This window comes from Rhamphochromis sp. 'chilingali', assembly GCF_963969265.1.
Source record: "Rhamphochromis sp. 'chilingali' genome assembly, chromosome: 22".
NCBI classification, from domain to species: Eukaryota; Metazoa; Chordata; class Actinopteri; order Cichliformes; family Cichlidae; genus Rhamphochromis; species Rhamphochromis sp. 'chilingali'.
Genome location: NC_137950.1, coordinates 14,395,554 through 14,408,807, shown reverse-complemented (window position 1 = coordinate 14,408,807; position 13,254 = coordinate 14,395,554). Strand labels below are relative to the sequence as shown.

At 38.2% G+C, this 13,254-nt stretch overlaps 1 protein-coding gene across 1 annotated transcript; it reads right to left on the bottom strand.

Annotated features, from left to right (window-relative positions):
* Positions 1–1,478: 1,478 nt before the first annotated feature.
* Positions 1,479–8,624, bottom strand: LOC308391142 (putative carbonic anhydrase 5; the record flags this gene model as incomplete). The annotated part of the gene is made up of 10 exons (XM_080873610.1): positions 8,501–8,624; positions 8,123–8,271; positions 7,969–8,031; positions 7,791–7,886; positions 4,448–4,631; positions 4,123–4,277; positions 3,945–4,034; positions 3,010–3,084; positions 2,569–2,799; positions 1,479–1,532 (listed from the first exon to the last, which is right to left on the bottom strand). The coding sequence occupies exons 1-10, from the start codon at positions 8,619–8,621 to the stop codon at positions 1,479–1,481; spliced, it is 1,218 nt and encodes a 405-aa protein (XP_080729736.1). The 5' UTR covers positions 8,622–8,624.
* Positions 8,625–13,254: the final 4,630 nt, after the last annotated feature.

The following is a 13,254-nucleotide window of genomic DNA, read 5'->3' as shown; positions in this document are numbered from 1 at the left end:
ATATCCCCTGCTGGGATAATAACCTAGCCAAAGGAGAATATAGAAACCACTGAAATCAAGACAAGGAAGCTCCTTATGGAGGCTTTCACACTAAATCAAGCACCCCGAGCGCTGTCTAAGATGGGACAATGAACATCGCCCTTATGAAGTCAGTCACTGTACAAAAAAGGTTATGCTCAATGTTAAAAGTAATGCAATTGAATAGAGGTTTGACAGATTATCTATTATCTATGTCTATGTAACATACTCCACCTAGACTGGTTCCTGATCAACTGTAATTTTTGCTGACAGTAAAATCAAACTGACAAAAGATACCACTCCCACATTGCTCTCTTTTGGCTGACATACTAATCCTGCTGTCACTATCTAGTATCTACAGAGGTCATTTTAGTCATGCAAGTAGATGCTTCCTATTAACAGAATGAGCATTAGTCATAATCATTGTTAACAGGTACCTCTATTAGAGCACCTTCCATCAAAGCACTTCTTACTCTGTTGACTTATCTTGAAAAAGTAACTTAAGGTCAGTCAGATTTACAGTATGCTTAGCATGCTCCAGGAAGTACTGTGCCTTCTACCATAGCTGGTGAACAATGTACTGCTGTAATGACCTAATGCAAGAAAACAACAAAGCAGCTTAATTGGAGTAAGTTACCTGTACCTCAATGTCATAGCTTAATTGTTTAACTTACATTTGATATACTGTGCATGTGTTTTTATCCAGAGTGACATAAAACCGTGTATTGTAATGATTAAAAAAATAGATAAATGTATCAGATTCACATTAACATAGCAATATGGATCCATCCTGCCTTGTTTTAATTGTTCAGGCTGATGTTGGTGGTGTAATATTGCAAGGAGATTACAGGATGATGGTATCATGAAAAACTAAGGCCTGTAGCTTTACACAAGAATCACACATTACAATTTCAGACAAGTGTTGTTTTAATTTAAACTGGCTACAAGAAAACATTTTCCACTGCTAAAGCACAAGATCATTTAATTAAAAAATATATTTTTCTTTGCTTTTTGTATAGCAAACACACAAGATGACCACCTATACTCAAAACATACTCATGTTTTTAATTAGTGATTGACTTTTTTATTTTTCTTATAAGATATGTTTTGCTGAAGCAAAGCAAACAGCTATTTTATAGCAAGCGCAGAATTATTTTTGTTTGGCAACCTAGTTTCAAGGTTTAATATCATGCCAGCTTGACATTAATCCCCTCAAAGTTTAATAAGCAGCATTTCTGGTCAACCATTATAATGATATACATATAGTACATATAAAGTACATATTCAGATCTCATCAATGAAAAACCACTTTCCAAGCTAACATATAAAGAAATTAATAAGTGCAGTACAATATATATTTTTCACAGCAGTTCATCACAGGTCCAAATTATATAAAATAGACACAGAGGCATGCCAGCAGCAGAAGACATAAGAGAGGTCGAGAAGCACTGGATGCAGATTCACTGGTCCCGTGGCCACTGGCAGGGGCTGTGTGGGCCGATACACATCTTGATCTAGTGGATAAGAATGAAAGAAATCCTTTAGGACACATTTAAATATTCACTTGAAAAAAGTCATATCATTATTTGATGTATATGTTCCTGCACTGGAATGCACGCTCTGGTTTATTGTTGCAGAAGTGTAGCCTGTAATCTGCTAGCTGTTGAAGCCTGTCATGGATGTCTCATAAGAGTTGATGAAGAGGTGAAATCACGTGATACATGTACAGATTGCCAAAGATTATGTTGAACTGTTGAAGACAGTCACATGTTTTTCCTCTTCCTGCCCAACACTGATTAGTGATATACTGAGAGCAGCTGATTTCACAGATAACTGAAAGTGTCATTCACACCAGAGGAAACTGAGCAGGTGAATTGCTTACATTTGAGTGTACTCTGTCATAGATTATTGTGCTGTGATGTAGTTTTACCATTACTCTAGCATTAATAAAAATTATTGCATCTTTTTTTACAATAGTGCAATGACAAAAGTGTTATTTTTACATTTTTCATGCTGGTATTGAGAGGTGCTTTGCTTTTAACTGTGTGTCGTTAAGGTTGACTATCACAATAATACTTGATCTTGGTCATTGAATTTGTCTTTTGTGGAGACTTGATATGCATTTACTTGATAACTGTGCATTACAGTTATCATCACTCTCTCAGTGATGCTACAGTGATGTTTGCTTCAGTGAGTTTGGGTACCAAGGAAGAGTTTGGACCCGGATTACTAATGACAACAGACTTAAGTGCCTGACCAGAATATCAAATGAAATGCACATTGCTGACTCTCTGTGATCAGTATTATTACTCATTATTTCAAGTTTATTCATTATTTCAAGCTGTTGGCTCAAATGTTTAAAATGTCTGTGTCACAATTCATGTTCTGAGCCTTCAATACCAAGGGAATACAGTCATTTTAATCACTGTACATAGGTATGTCAGCCATGTATATTATCATTCCCATTTTGCTTCATCTGTATGGCATACCATACAAAGGTCTCAAGGCTAGCAAATTACCTTTTTAAAATGGATGATGGGTAAAACTTACCAGGTTTAAGTCCACATTGACTGACTCTTTAAAGACTGTCCAGACAACTGCTTGGTTGCATAAAGGTGTGGTTAGGGAGCCACTGTAGCGGTAGTAGTCATGCCGGTTCACATTGCCAAGCAAGTCATCAATGGAGATCTCATATGTGACCATCACTGTTGTGCCTACAATGAAGCAAAGATGCACAACATGTGGTGATCTGCTTGGGCCCTGATTCAGAAGTTTGCTTTCCTGTTCAACAAAGCACATGTGTGCTCACTGATATTGTGTATCTTTGAGAGATAGCTGGTCAGGTTTTCCAGAAGTCTGTGTTAGATGTTGGTGCTGATGTAGGATGTGTCTATCGAGACAGTTATATTGGATAATTAGAAAGAAACTCAAATATATGGGTTGTAGTTTAACAAAGCTAAAATAAAAACTAACAAAAAAACAGAAACTTACTGTTCCTGATCCAGTACTCCCATGAGAGCTGCTCAAAGTGCTCCCATGAGAGGTGCTCTTGGTAGTAGGGATAGACTGGAAAATCGACATTAAGAGAAACTTTTAACCCACAACTCACAAAATGATATTGGAAATAACAGCAAGCTTTCTTTATAGACCTAACAATCGCTTCAGGCTTTTTTGAAAGCCTTGATTGAGTTTAAAAATCAATCAAGTGATTGATTTAAAAAAAATAACATATCATACAGAAGTATATTATTTTTTACGTGACTTTTTAAAATCACAAAGATGCTCATCACTTCTGTAGCTTAAAGCATCTCAGATAATGACTGCATAATTATGACCACAGTTTTTGTCTGACATTGATAATGCAAAGTATTTAGGAAAATGATTAATCATCTTTATTTTCACAAGTATTTCCCCATGAAAAGACAGTTGAAGTGTTTATTAAAAATATGACTTCAAAGCGAGCCATATGTTAATATTGCTAATGCCAGAGATTTGTATATTTTGTGTATTTGAGAGATGTTATTTCACTTATCTCAGATTTGTGTGGAATTCTAATGATCAAATATAGAGTGCAAAAAAGTTTTTTCTCCTTTAACTATTAGGAATGGATTCCCATCTGTGATATTACAACTGTCATCAGCCGCCAGCATGAACTGCACTGTTAATCAGATAACTCTAAGACGATGACACTGAGTGTCTGAGACAGTGATCACATAACTTGGTGCGTAGGACAGGTAGAAATAGAAACTATTTTGTCTTACTTATTTTCTTCTGCCCTGTTCACATTGTAGATCCCTTCAGAAATTCGAGTGTAGTGCAGATTTAGCTTTCTTTGAAATACATGGAATGTGTATCATAAGCCAAGTGTTTGACAACCAATATAGCATATATACTACTGTTAACAGCTTAACTTCCCCAGGTTTTACCTCAATAAAGACTCCCAACATTGCCAAGCCATCCGGTGCCTGTAGTGCCTCATCCAGGGTTAAATCCTTTCTCTTGCTTACAATGTGCATCTGGACAAAAGACCAACTTAATGGCATGGAATATAAACAGGCTAGGTGTTTGGGGAAAATGCTGCAGATGCTTAATCTTTGTCACTACCTCCATTGGGTATCTTTTTGAGTCCACAGTATGCTCTGAGCCTTCAGACGTATCTGATGTGTCACCCCAGTGGAAGTGGAACTGTAGGATGGTATAGTCATGGCCCAAACCTCCTCCTGACTCCTCCACCAAATTTTCCACCAGTACACACTTCACTGGCAGTTGTTTGACAACACAAGAAAAGAATACTACAAACATACTCTTTTGATTTAGTTGAAGAAGATTGGCATAATAATAATGTAAGATGCTGTAATAATGTAAATAAGAACCTTTATATTAACCATGTCCAAAACAATTGCGAATGATTAAAAAAAAACCTTCAAACTTGAATGGCCTGTGTTGGTGATGTACTTGATAGCGTGGTTGTTATCAAAATGTTTAAATACAAAGGCATCAAGATGGCTGTCCGGCACAGCATTGTTTTTGTCAATGTTGATGGGTGACTGGTGTGTACTGCTACAGTGGGAGCCAGGCAGAAGCTGCCAAGAAGGTGGAGTGTCAGCTATTTGCAGAAAACATTTTCAGTCAAAATCCTGATCTCAGAGTATTTTCAGTATAAAACTCTCCTGATAAATGTGCTGATACATACCACAGTGATGTGGATGATAACACCATTCATCTGAAGAATGGAAAAAGAGTCATATATGTAATGTGCCAAATCAAAGTCATAAAAATGTATCAATCATTTATGTTTTTTTCCAATTTACAGGAAGGTAGAGGAGTTCCAGGGGAGGCATACACATTACGTTCGTGCAGAGGTTGTGTAGGTCGGTAGATATTATTCAGGTGTGTTTCCATGGGAAACTTCTTAATCTAAGAACAGATTACCAAAGGCTAGGTTAAGGTTAACATCAGCTAGCGCCCTGGCAGCACAGACATACACTCCCTAAAGCAGTGACTGTGACTGAAAAAGCCTTGCTCATTCAGAAAGCCTGTACTTTTTTGTAAGAACAAGGAAACATACCATTAAAAAAAATCACAATAGCACATAGAAAATGTATCAAATGTTTTACATAGAAAATATACAATTTTAAGGGGAAAAAAAAGTTCATTTTAAATTTGATGACAGCAACAAATCAAAATCTAGACTCAAGGCAGACCACAGCACCCAGACTCTTTTTTAAGACTCCAAGCTGCTGTAATAGATTCAGTATATAGTTCTATATAGTATATGGAAATATGCAAGGCCTTCACTGGAAAAGATGTTGTCCAGATGGGAAAATATGTCACTTTTTTAAACATGTGTGATTTCTCCAGATTATCCAGATCTTTTGATGACATTATGCACTGTAGATGACGAGATATTTAAATATCTCCCAGTGTTATGGAGAAGAACATTACTGAGATATTAAACTGGTTTTTGGTGAGCATCTGCCAATATTTGCTTCTGAGCAACTCTGTCTGTCAAAGATATTCTTTTTATATATATTCTAATCACCTGTTTCTATTTAACCTAGCAGCAAAATCCTTTTCCAGCTGTTTTCTTGTAGTACCATGTACTTTTTGCCTTTTGATGATGATGAGATGAGATAGCCTTTATTTGTCAGTTGCAGGTCATTTGCCCACAACCAAGATGACAGACCTTGCCGACCGTACATACAATACAAACATCACAATGGGGAGACAGGTCAGGCTAGGTAGCGAGGAAAAAAAACATCAAAATGTGCAACACAGAAGGATAATACAGGAATGCACAGGTATCAACACACCATAACACAATAAACACAGACAAGCAACATGGGAAAGTGTTCCAGTGTGTACATCTGATCTGGGACCGCTGCAATCTTTTGACTGCGCCTCCAGCTGACCCGATGTCCACATCAGAGGGGAGGTAAGCGTTGGAGGTGGCGTTGGATAGGGAGGGTGATGTGTCAGTGAGTGATCAGTATAGTGCGTGTCCATAGTTCAGCTGAGACAGTGTCCTTCGCCCCGCCAGGCTAAGTAAACAGTCTTCCAGCCAACCCAGGTGGCCTTGCATGGAATGGGAAGGAACAGACTCAACACAGTCGTTATCAGGGAGTTTTTGTTCGGCTCCAGCCTTGAGCCCACAGCTGGCGCCGAAGGGGTAGCCGGATTATGATGGTAATTTTTCTTTTGCAAACAACTCATGAGAATTTCAAGCTGTTTTTAATACTCCGACACTGGTCTCTCAATCTCCCGTTAATAGCTGCGAGTTTCTCCGTGATGTTATTAGCCGTCGATTCTGTGGTCTTGTCACTCTTTTTGCTCACATAGCAGATTCTGAGACCTCACAACTGCAGCCAACTGATCCGAGATGTAGCTTCTGCCCAGAGATGTTGTTCTGAGTTGATTCTTTCCTCATGTAATCCAACATACATACGCTCAAAGGTGTTATTCTGAGCATTCACTGCAGTCGTAAGCGCCTCCAAGCTCTTAACCATGCTGCCTTCAGTGAGCCCTTTCTGAGAAGTCGCACCTATCGTTCCAATCCCAGCGGGCAGCCTTGTGGGGGTTTGAACAGCCGGTTCTGCTCTCTTAATTCTCCGATAAGCCAGGGCCAACCCAGCTCCGATCAGCCAGAACCCTGTTATCATGGTTCCAAATAGGTAGATATCTTCAGCGTCCTCGATCGACAGTCCCGCCAGGCACACGATCCTCTGCCACCCGTCCATCGTGTATCCGACAGGGAAAGTCCCTCCAGGGCACTCGGGTTCTCCCGAGCCCAGACTTCTCGTTAAAGGGTGTCAATAGCATTCAGAGACCAGTTGATCAAATCCATAATTCTCTTTTAGGTTTTAGACACAGACTGTGAGAGGGTGTTCCAGGGAAAGTAATACAAAAAAGACACGAGACTAGACAAGGACATAAGAACTAGCAGGGAAGATAAGGGAGAGGAGAAAAAGTGTGTCCGCCTCCTCCGAGAGCCAAAGAAAGATTCAAATTGGGATGTTGCCGTCATCCCAATTTGATTGACTGACGTTGTTGCCATCAAATTAAAAAACTGTACGCACACATGTCCTCTGAGTGTTTTAAGAGATTTTTATACTGGTTGATCCTTTAAGTTAAATTCAAAGAGTCATGCATCTGCTGAGCCACCAGACAAGTCTAGGGCTTACATAGACATATGTGCGCCTCACTATCTGCAGTTGGCTGGTAAATAATCAGGTAGATAAGTTGAAAAGAAAGACTTCACTTGTCATTCTGTTACTTTTGCATGACTCGGAATTATCTGTTTATCCCACACAGTCACGTGCCGTTTGCGCAACATTTTCACTTGTTGACAGAGTCAACAGAAAAAGACATAAATAAAAAGGCATGATTATCAAACACAATAATCAAGCAGACACCAGCATGTACCAGTATGCTCCATCGGTATGTCACCAGTAAGTCTAGAGCTGCATGTCTGCACATTTCAGTGATTGCTTCTGCAACTGTTTGTAAATCCAACACAAACAGAAGGATTCCATTTGCCATGAGTCATTTACTGGTCGAGCTATTCAGTAGGATTAGCAGTAATTAAATAATTAAATAATTTCTAATCCACATTAATTAATATAAGAAGCTTTCTTTTCAGCATTTTCTCATATCATATATATTTGTTTGTTTGTTGTGTTGTGTTAAAAGGAGGAAGAGAACATTCATATTTGCAAATCCCCTTAAATTCACTAAACACAATCTTTGCTCCTCTTATGCTAAAGAGAACTCACCAGTTCACTGTTGGCGTGGATTGGCTCATGAAAGATTGTCCACACGACTGCTTCGTTGCAAGCAGGCGTTGTCAGGGAACCCATGTATTGGTAGAACTTTGAAACCAGTTTTGTTGCTTATTTAAAAATAGCAGCGTGAAGTCTGGGACATACTGACATTTATGAAAAACCCAAGTACAGCATATCCATCTGGATGCTCCCGTGGGGCAGTGAGATGATCCTTCTGAGTGACTATGTGCATCTGGAAGAGATTCCAACCATTTAACCATTTATAAGGCAAAGCAAAACAAGGAAAAGAAGTTTAGATGTCAAGTGATGAAGAAACATTGTACCTCCATTGGATATCTGTGCTCATCGACTGTGTGCTCTGAACCCGGATGATTTCCATCACCCCAGTGAAAGTGAAACTGAAGTCCTGTATATGTTCCACTAAGTCCACCTCCACTCACTTTAACTTCATTTCCTTTCAATGTGCACTCCACTACAAATGGGTGTAACATGGAAAACTTTGATAAACATATTTAATTATGACAGAGATGAAGCCTTTCTTAATTTCTACAACATACTACAAACAGGATATTTGCTATTACACAGTGGTAGAAAATACTTAAATCCTTTTCTCAACCAAATGTATACAATGCATTTTAATATTCAGTATTAGCAGTAAAGTATCTCAAAAATTAAATGAAGTAAAACGTGAGTTTTTGTACCTGTATGTCCATTGTTCATAATTGACGTGAAGACATCCTTAGAGTTGAAACCATTGAGGTTGAAGTTTCCCAGGTTAGGGTCAGTCGTTACATTTTTGGTCACAATATCAATAGGGGACATCTTTGATCCTCCACAAAAACTGTTAGTCAGGTTTTTCCACTTAGTGTGTGAGCTGTAAAATTGAGATGCAGACTAAATACCAAAGTCAACCAAATATGATGAAAATCATTCATTCAGATGTTTATCAGATAATTAGCACAGCCTTGATAACAACAATCACTTGCAGTGGCTGAAATGGAAATACAGCAAATATGAGCCTTGAGTAATGCTCATTCATATCCTGGATAAACTGCTTCTTGTTTGTATAAACATGTAAGAGTGACATGAGGGAGAAAGTGAAGCATGACATGTCTATTTTCAACACAAGTGGAAAAGGATGATGGTAATCATTATAAAAGTAAAACTAACGCATTTTACTCACCACATGCTGCCAAAGGCCAGAAACCCAGGTACAGGGTGAGAGTGGGATAATACATCTTCAGGGTGAAAAGAAAATCAATCATCAATAAAAAAAAAATCCATTTGCTCTAGATTTTATATTTTGAGAAAGAGAAAGCAGCTCTGTTATGCTCTCATTGATAGCTAGTTACTACTTAGTAATGAAGGCCTGCTGTTAATGCTAGTTTGCAGCTTTCTATAGGGCCAGTGAAAATTCTGTGTTTTTTTTATTCAGCTGCTTCAAGCGTGGACTGTGAATCATCCAGTATTTTAGTACATAACAGTCCATCTCGGAACTGAAACCCAATTAAGTGCCTTAAGACAGAATAAAGTGAAGAATGTGCATCACAAAAATCTCAAATGATCACTTGGATAAGATTTGTGATCCTCATTTCTTACAAAACTCCATGAAGAAGCTTTCAAGATCAGACAAGCTGATTATATTACTGTACTCATTGTTGAAATTTTGACAAACCGTTCTATCTTTACTCTCGCAGTCTCAGGTCTCCAAGGTTTGAAAAGTGATGTGTTGGTTTCAGGTGTCACATTAAAAACTTTTTTCCAAGTCCAATAAGTCCATCAGTGAGAAAGGGGTAACAAACTGCTGCAGTACGCTACAAAATGTATGTATATACTATGCTAATCAATGGGAGGATGCCCACTGTGTTTAAACAATGAACATATATAGGGGAGACACACAACATGGTTGCTGGACTTTTTTCAGAAACATGGTATTCAAAATAGAGGCATCAATAAGAGCACACCAGATAGCTGGTAAAATCAGTATGTATAGCTACATTCATTCTACTCTTTGATATATCACTCAGACACCTATAGAGCACAGGCTCAATGCAAAGGTGAAATAATTGAGCGTGATTTAACCTTAACACTTACAGTGCTTAATAGATAGATTAATTAGACCACCGTCCAAAGCACAGCTGCCTTAAATTAACAATACTGGTAATTATAAACAGAATATTTAATGTTTCTGTAATGGTTAATCCACCAGTATCCACAAACGTTTGAATCAAAATGACATTTTTAAAGACAAAATATGATTATTAATTTTTAAATATACTGTTTTACAAAAGAATGGAGAAAAAAGTAAAGGACATAATTATTATTTTTGTTAAATATGCCAAATCTAAGTTATTTATTCACTCCTGAAGAGAAAAATCAGCTTAAGTGGCTTAATGTGATGTTTGATTAATTTCTGATTTCTCCAAGAAGTTTAGTGTGCCAGCTGCAACTTCAAACCTATTTACTTCAAATTACAACTGAAACTACTCAAATAAAACCAGCAAGAAAACAATATGAAATCATATATTTGCTCCCAGAGGATGGAAGAAGTGAAGAAATGGTGTCCAACAATTGCTTTATAATAAGCAAAATCATCAGACATATTACACAGTTCAGATACTCAGTTCATGAAATGTTTCACAGAAAATAGAACTTTTTGTCGAGTATCACATATTTTTTATTTTTTATAGTCCAGAAAAATCACCCTTAGCATCTATTACTCCTCTGAATAATCTAGACAAAATAAAAGTGAACATATAAGCAGGGTCTTATGCAAAACACTGAATAATGATACACATACCTACAGACAAGTATCTATTTGCAGTCAATACTACAGTGCTCGTGTGACCATCCACAAACTATTATCAAATAAAATAAAACAATTATACACAAAACATTCACAAATCACAGTTAATAATTATTAAATGATTAGTAATTACACTAGTCAGTCAACAGCAGAGACAAATTTATAAAATCCAATAATCAATGTCCATCATTCATATGTCAACTTATTACAAAATATTGTTAGGTAAAGGTACAGAGATTTGCAGTTTTTTGTATCACACGGGCAGCATGTCTGTTACCTGGTAATGTTTAATGTCACTCAGTCTTGTGTTTGTACACACATCACTTTGGTAAGTGAACCTACTCAACAGGTTTTCTGTCCTTCATGTCCTCACACATTCATCACTATGCTTCATTAGGCCCAGTTCTCTTTGTGTTTATGCAGAACAGAAATACAGCAAACACACAACACCTCCTTTTTCCAAAACATTAAAGACCATGGAGTGTTACGGACTGAACATATATAGGCAAATGAAAGTGACTGTGTGGATCAGAGAGAGACTTGATCTTGACATGAAAACATTTGTGACTTTGACAATTTGTTGCTGTTTGTTGTTGGGTTTTTTTCTCTCTGACAAATGAACAAAATTTGTTTTCTAACTAGCGAGGAATCTCAAAAAGATCACACTATATCTTACCAATTTAGATAAAAATGTATTGTTTTATTTAAAAAATATTATCACATGTAATTTTCTGATGTTTACTTCTGAGTACACTAGATCAATTTTTCCTATTTACTTTGGTTCATTTGTCACAACGAGTAGTGCTTTAAAGCAGCCATGCCTTACCTCTTGGTCTGTGGCAGTCTGTCGACAAAATAAGCACAGTGGTTTTGGTTTGAGCTTAAAGACAACAAACTGCTAACAAAAAAGACATGCATCGCGGGGTCCCTGTTTGATTGACAGGTTTGAATGTTTACTTATTAGAAAAGATTTTTAAAATGTTGGTATCAAGTTTCAGCTTTGATTTGGACCATTTTTCCCTTTTGGTTAATTAATTGTTTTTACAAGTTTCTGTGTATATGGAAGACTAAGTGCCTGAATTACCCCTTGTTTACCAAATCTTTAACCCACAACTTCCCTTTCTGAACCCAATTCTTTATTGTGAACCAATCAGAGTGTAGCAATTGAATCACAGAAGCTAAAGGATGCTCATGGTGCACAAATCAGCTACGCTGAACACATTTTTATCAAAAGAACAACAATATTTACTGGATAATGCAAAAACAGGTAATACAATGTTTTAGCATTAAATTATACTCTAACAGGATGCAAGACAAAAGAACTCAAAAAGGACACAACCTAAGAAATTGCAAATTTTCATAATGTTCATGTTCCTTTTGGCCTCTACTGCAGTCATACATACAGTGGGGCAAAAAAAGTATTTAGTCAGCCACCGATTGTGCAAGTTCCCCCACTTAAAATGATGACAGAGGTCAGTAATTTGCACCAGAGGTACACTTCAACTGTGAGAGACAGAATGTGAAAAAAAAATCCATGAATCCACATGGTAGGATTTGTAAAGAATTTATTCGTAAATTAGGGTGGAAAATAAGTATTTGGTCACCTCAAACAAGGAAAATCTCTGGCTCTCACAGACCTGTAACGTCTTCTGTAAGAAGCTTTTCTGTCCCCCACTCGTTACCTGTATGAATGGCACCTGTTTGAACTCATCTGTATAAAAGACACCTGTCCACAGCCTCAAACAGTCAGACTCCAAACTCCACCATGGCCAAGACCAAAGAGCTTTCGAAGGACACCAGGAAAAGTATTGTAGACCTGCACCAGACTGGGAAGAGTGAATCTACAATAGGCAAGCAGCTTGGTGTGAAAAAATCAACTGTGGGAGCAATCATCAGAAAATGGAAGACATACAAGACCACTGATAATCTCCCTTGATCTGGGGCTCCACGCAAGATCTCATCCCGTGGGGTCAAAATGATCATGAGAACGATGAGCAAAGATCCCAGAACCACACGGGGGACCTGGTGAATGACCTGCAGAGAGCTGGGACCAAAGTAACAAAGGTCACCATCAGTAACACACTACAACGGCAGGGAATCAAATCCCGCAGTGCCAGACGTGTTCCGCTGCTGAAGCCAGTGCATGTCCAGGCCCGTCTGAAGTTTGCCAGAGAGCACATGGATGATACAGCAGAGGATTGGGAGAATGTCATGTGGTCAGATGAAACCAAAGTAGAACTTTTTGGTATAAACTCAACTCGTCGTGTTTGGAGGAAGAAGAATACTGAGTTGCATCCCAAGAACACCATACCTACTGTGAAGCATGGGGGTGGAAACATCATGCTATGGGGCTGTTTTTCTGCCAAGGGGACAGGACGACTGATCCGTGTTAAGGACAGAATGAATGGGGCCATGCATCGTGAGATTTTGAGCCAAAACCTCCTTCCATCAGTGAGAACTTTGAAGATGAAACGAGGCTGGGTCTTCCAACATGACAATGATCCAAAACACACCGCCCGGGCAACAAAGGAGTGGCTCCGTAAGAAGCATTTGAAAGTCCTGGAGTGGCCTAGCCAGTCTCCAGACCTCAACCCCATAGAAAATCTGTGGCGGGAGTTGAAAGTCCGTGTTGCTCGGCGACAGCCCCAA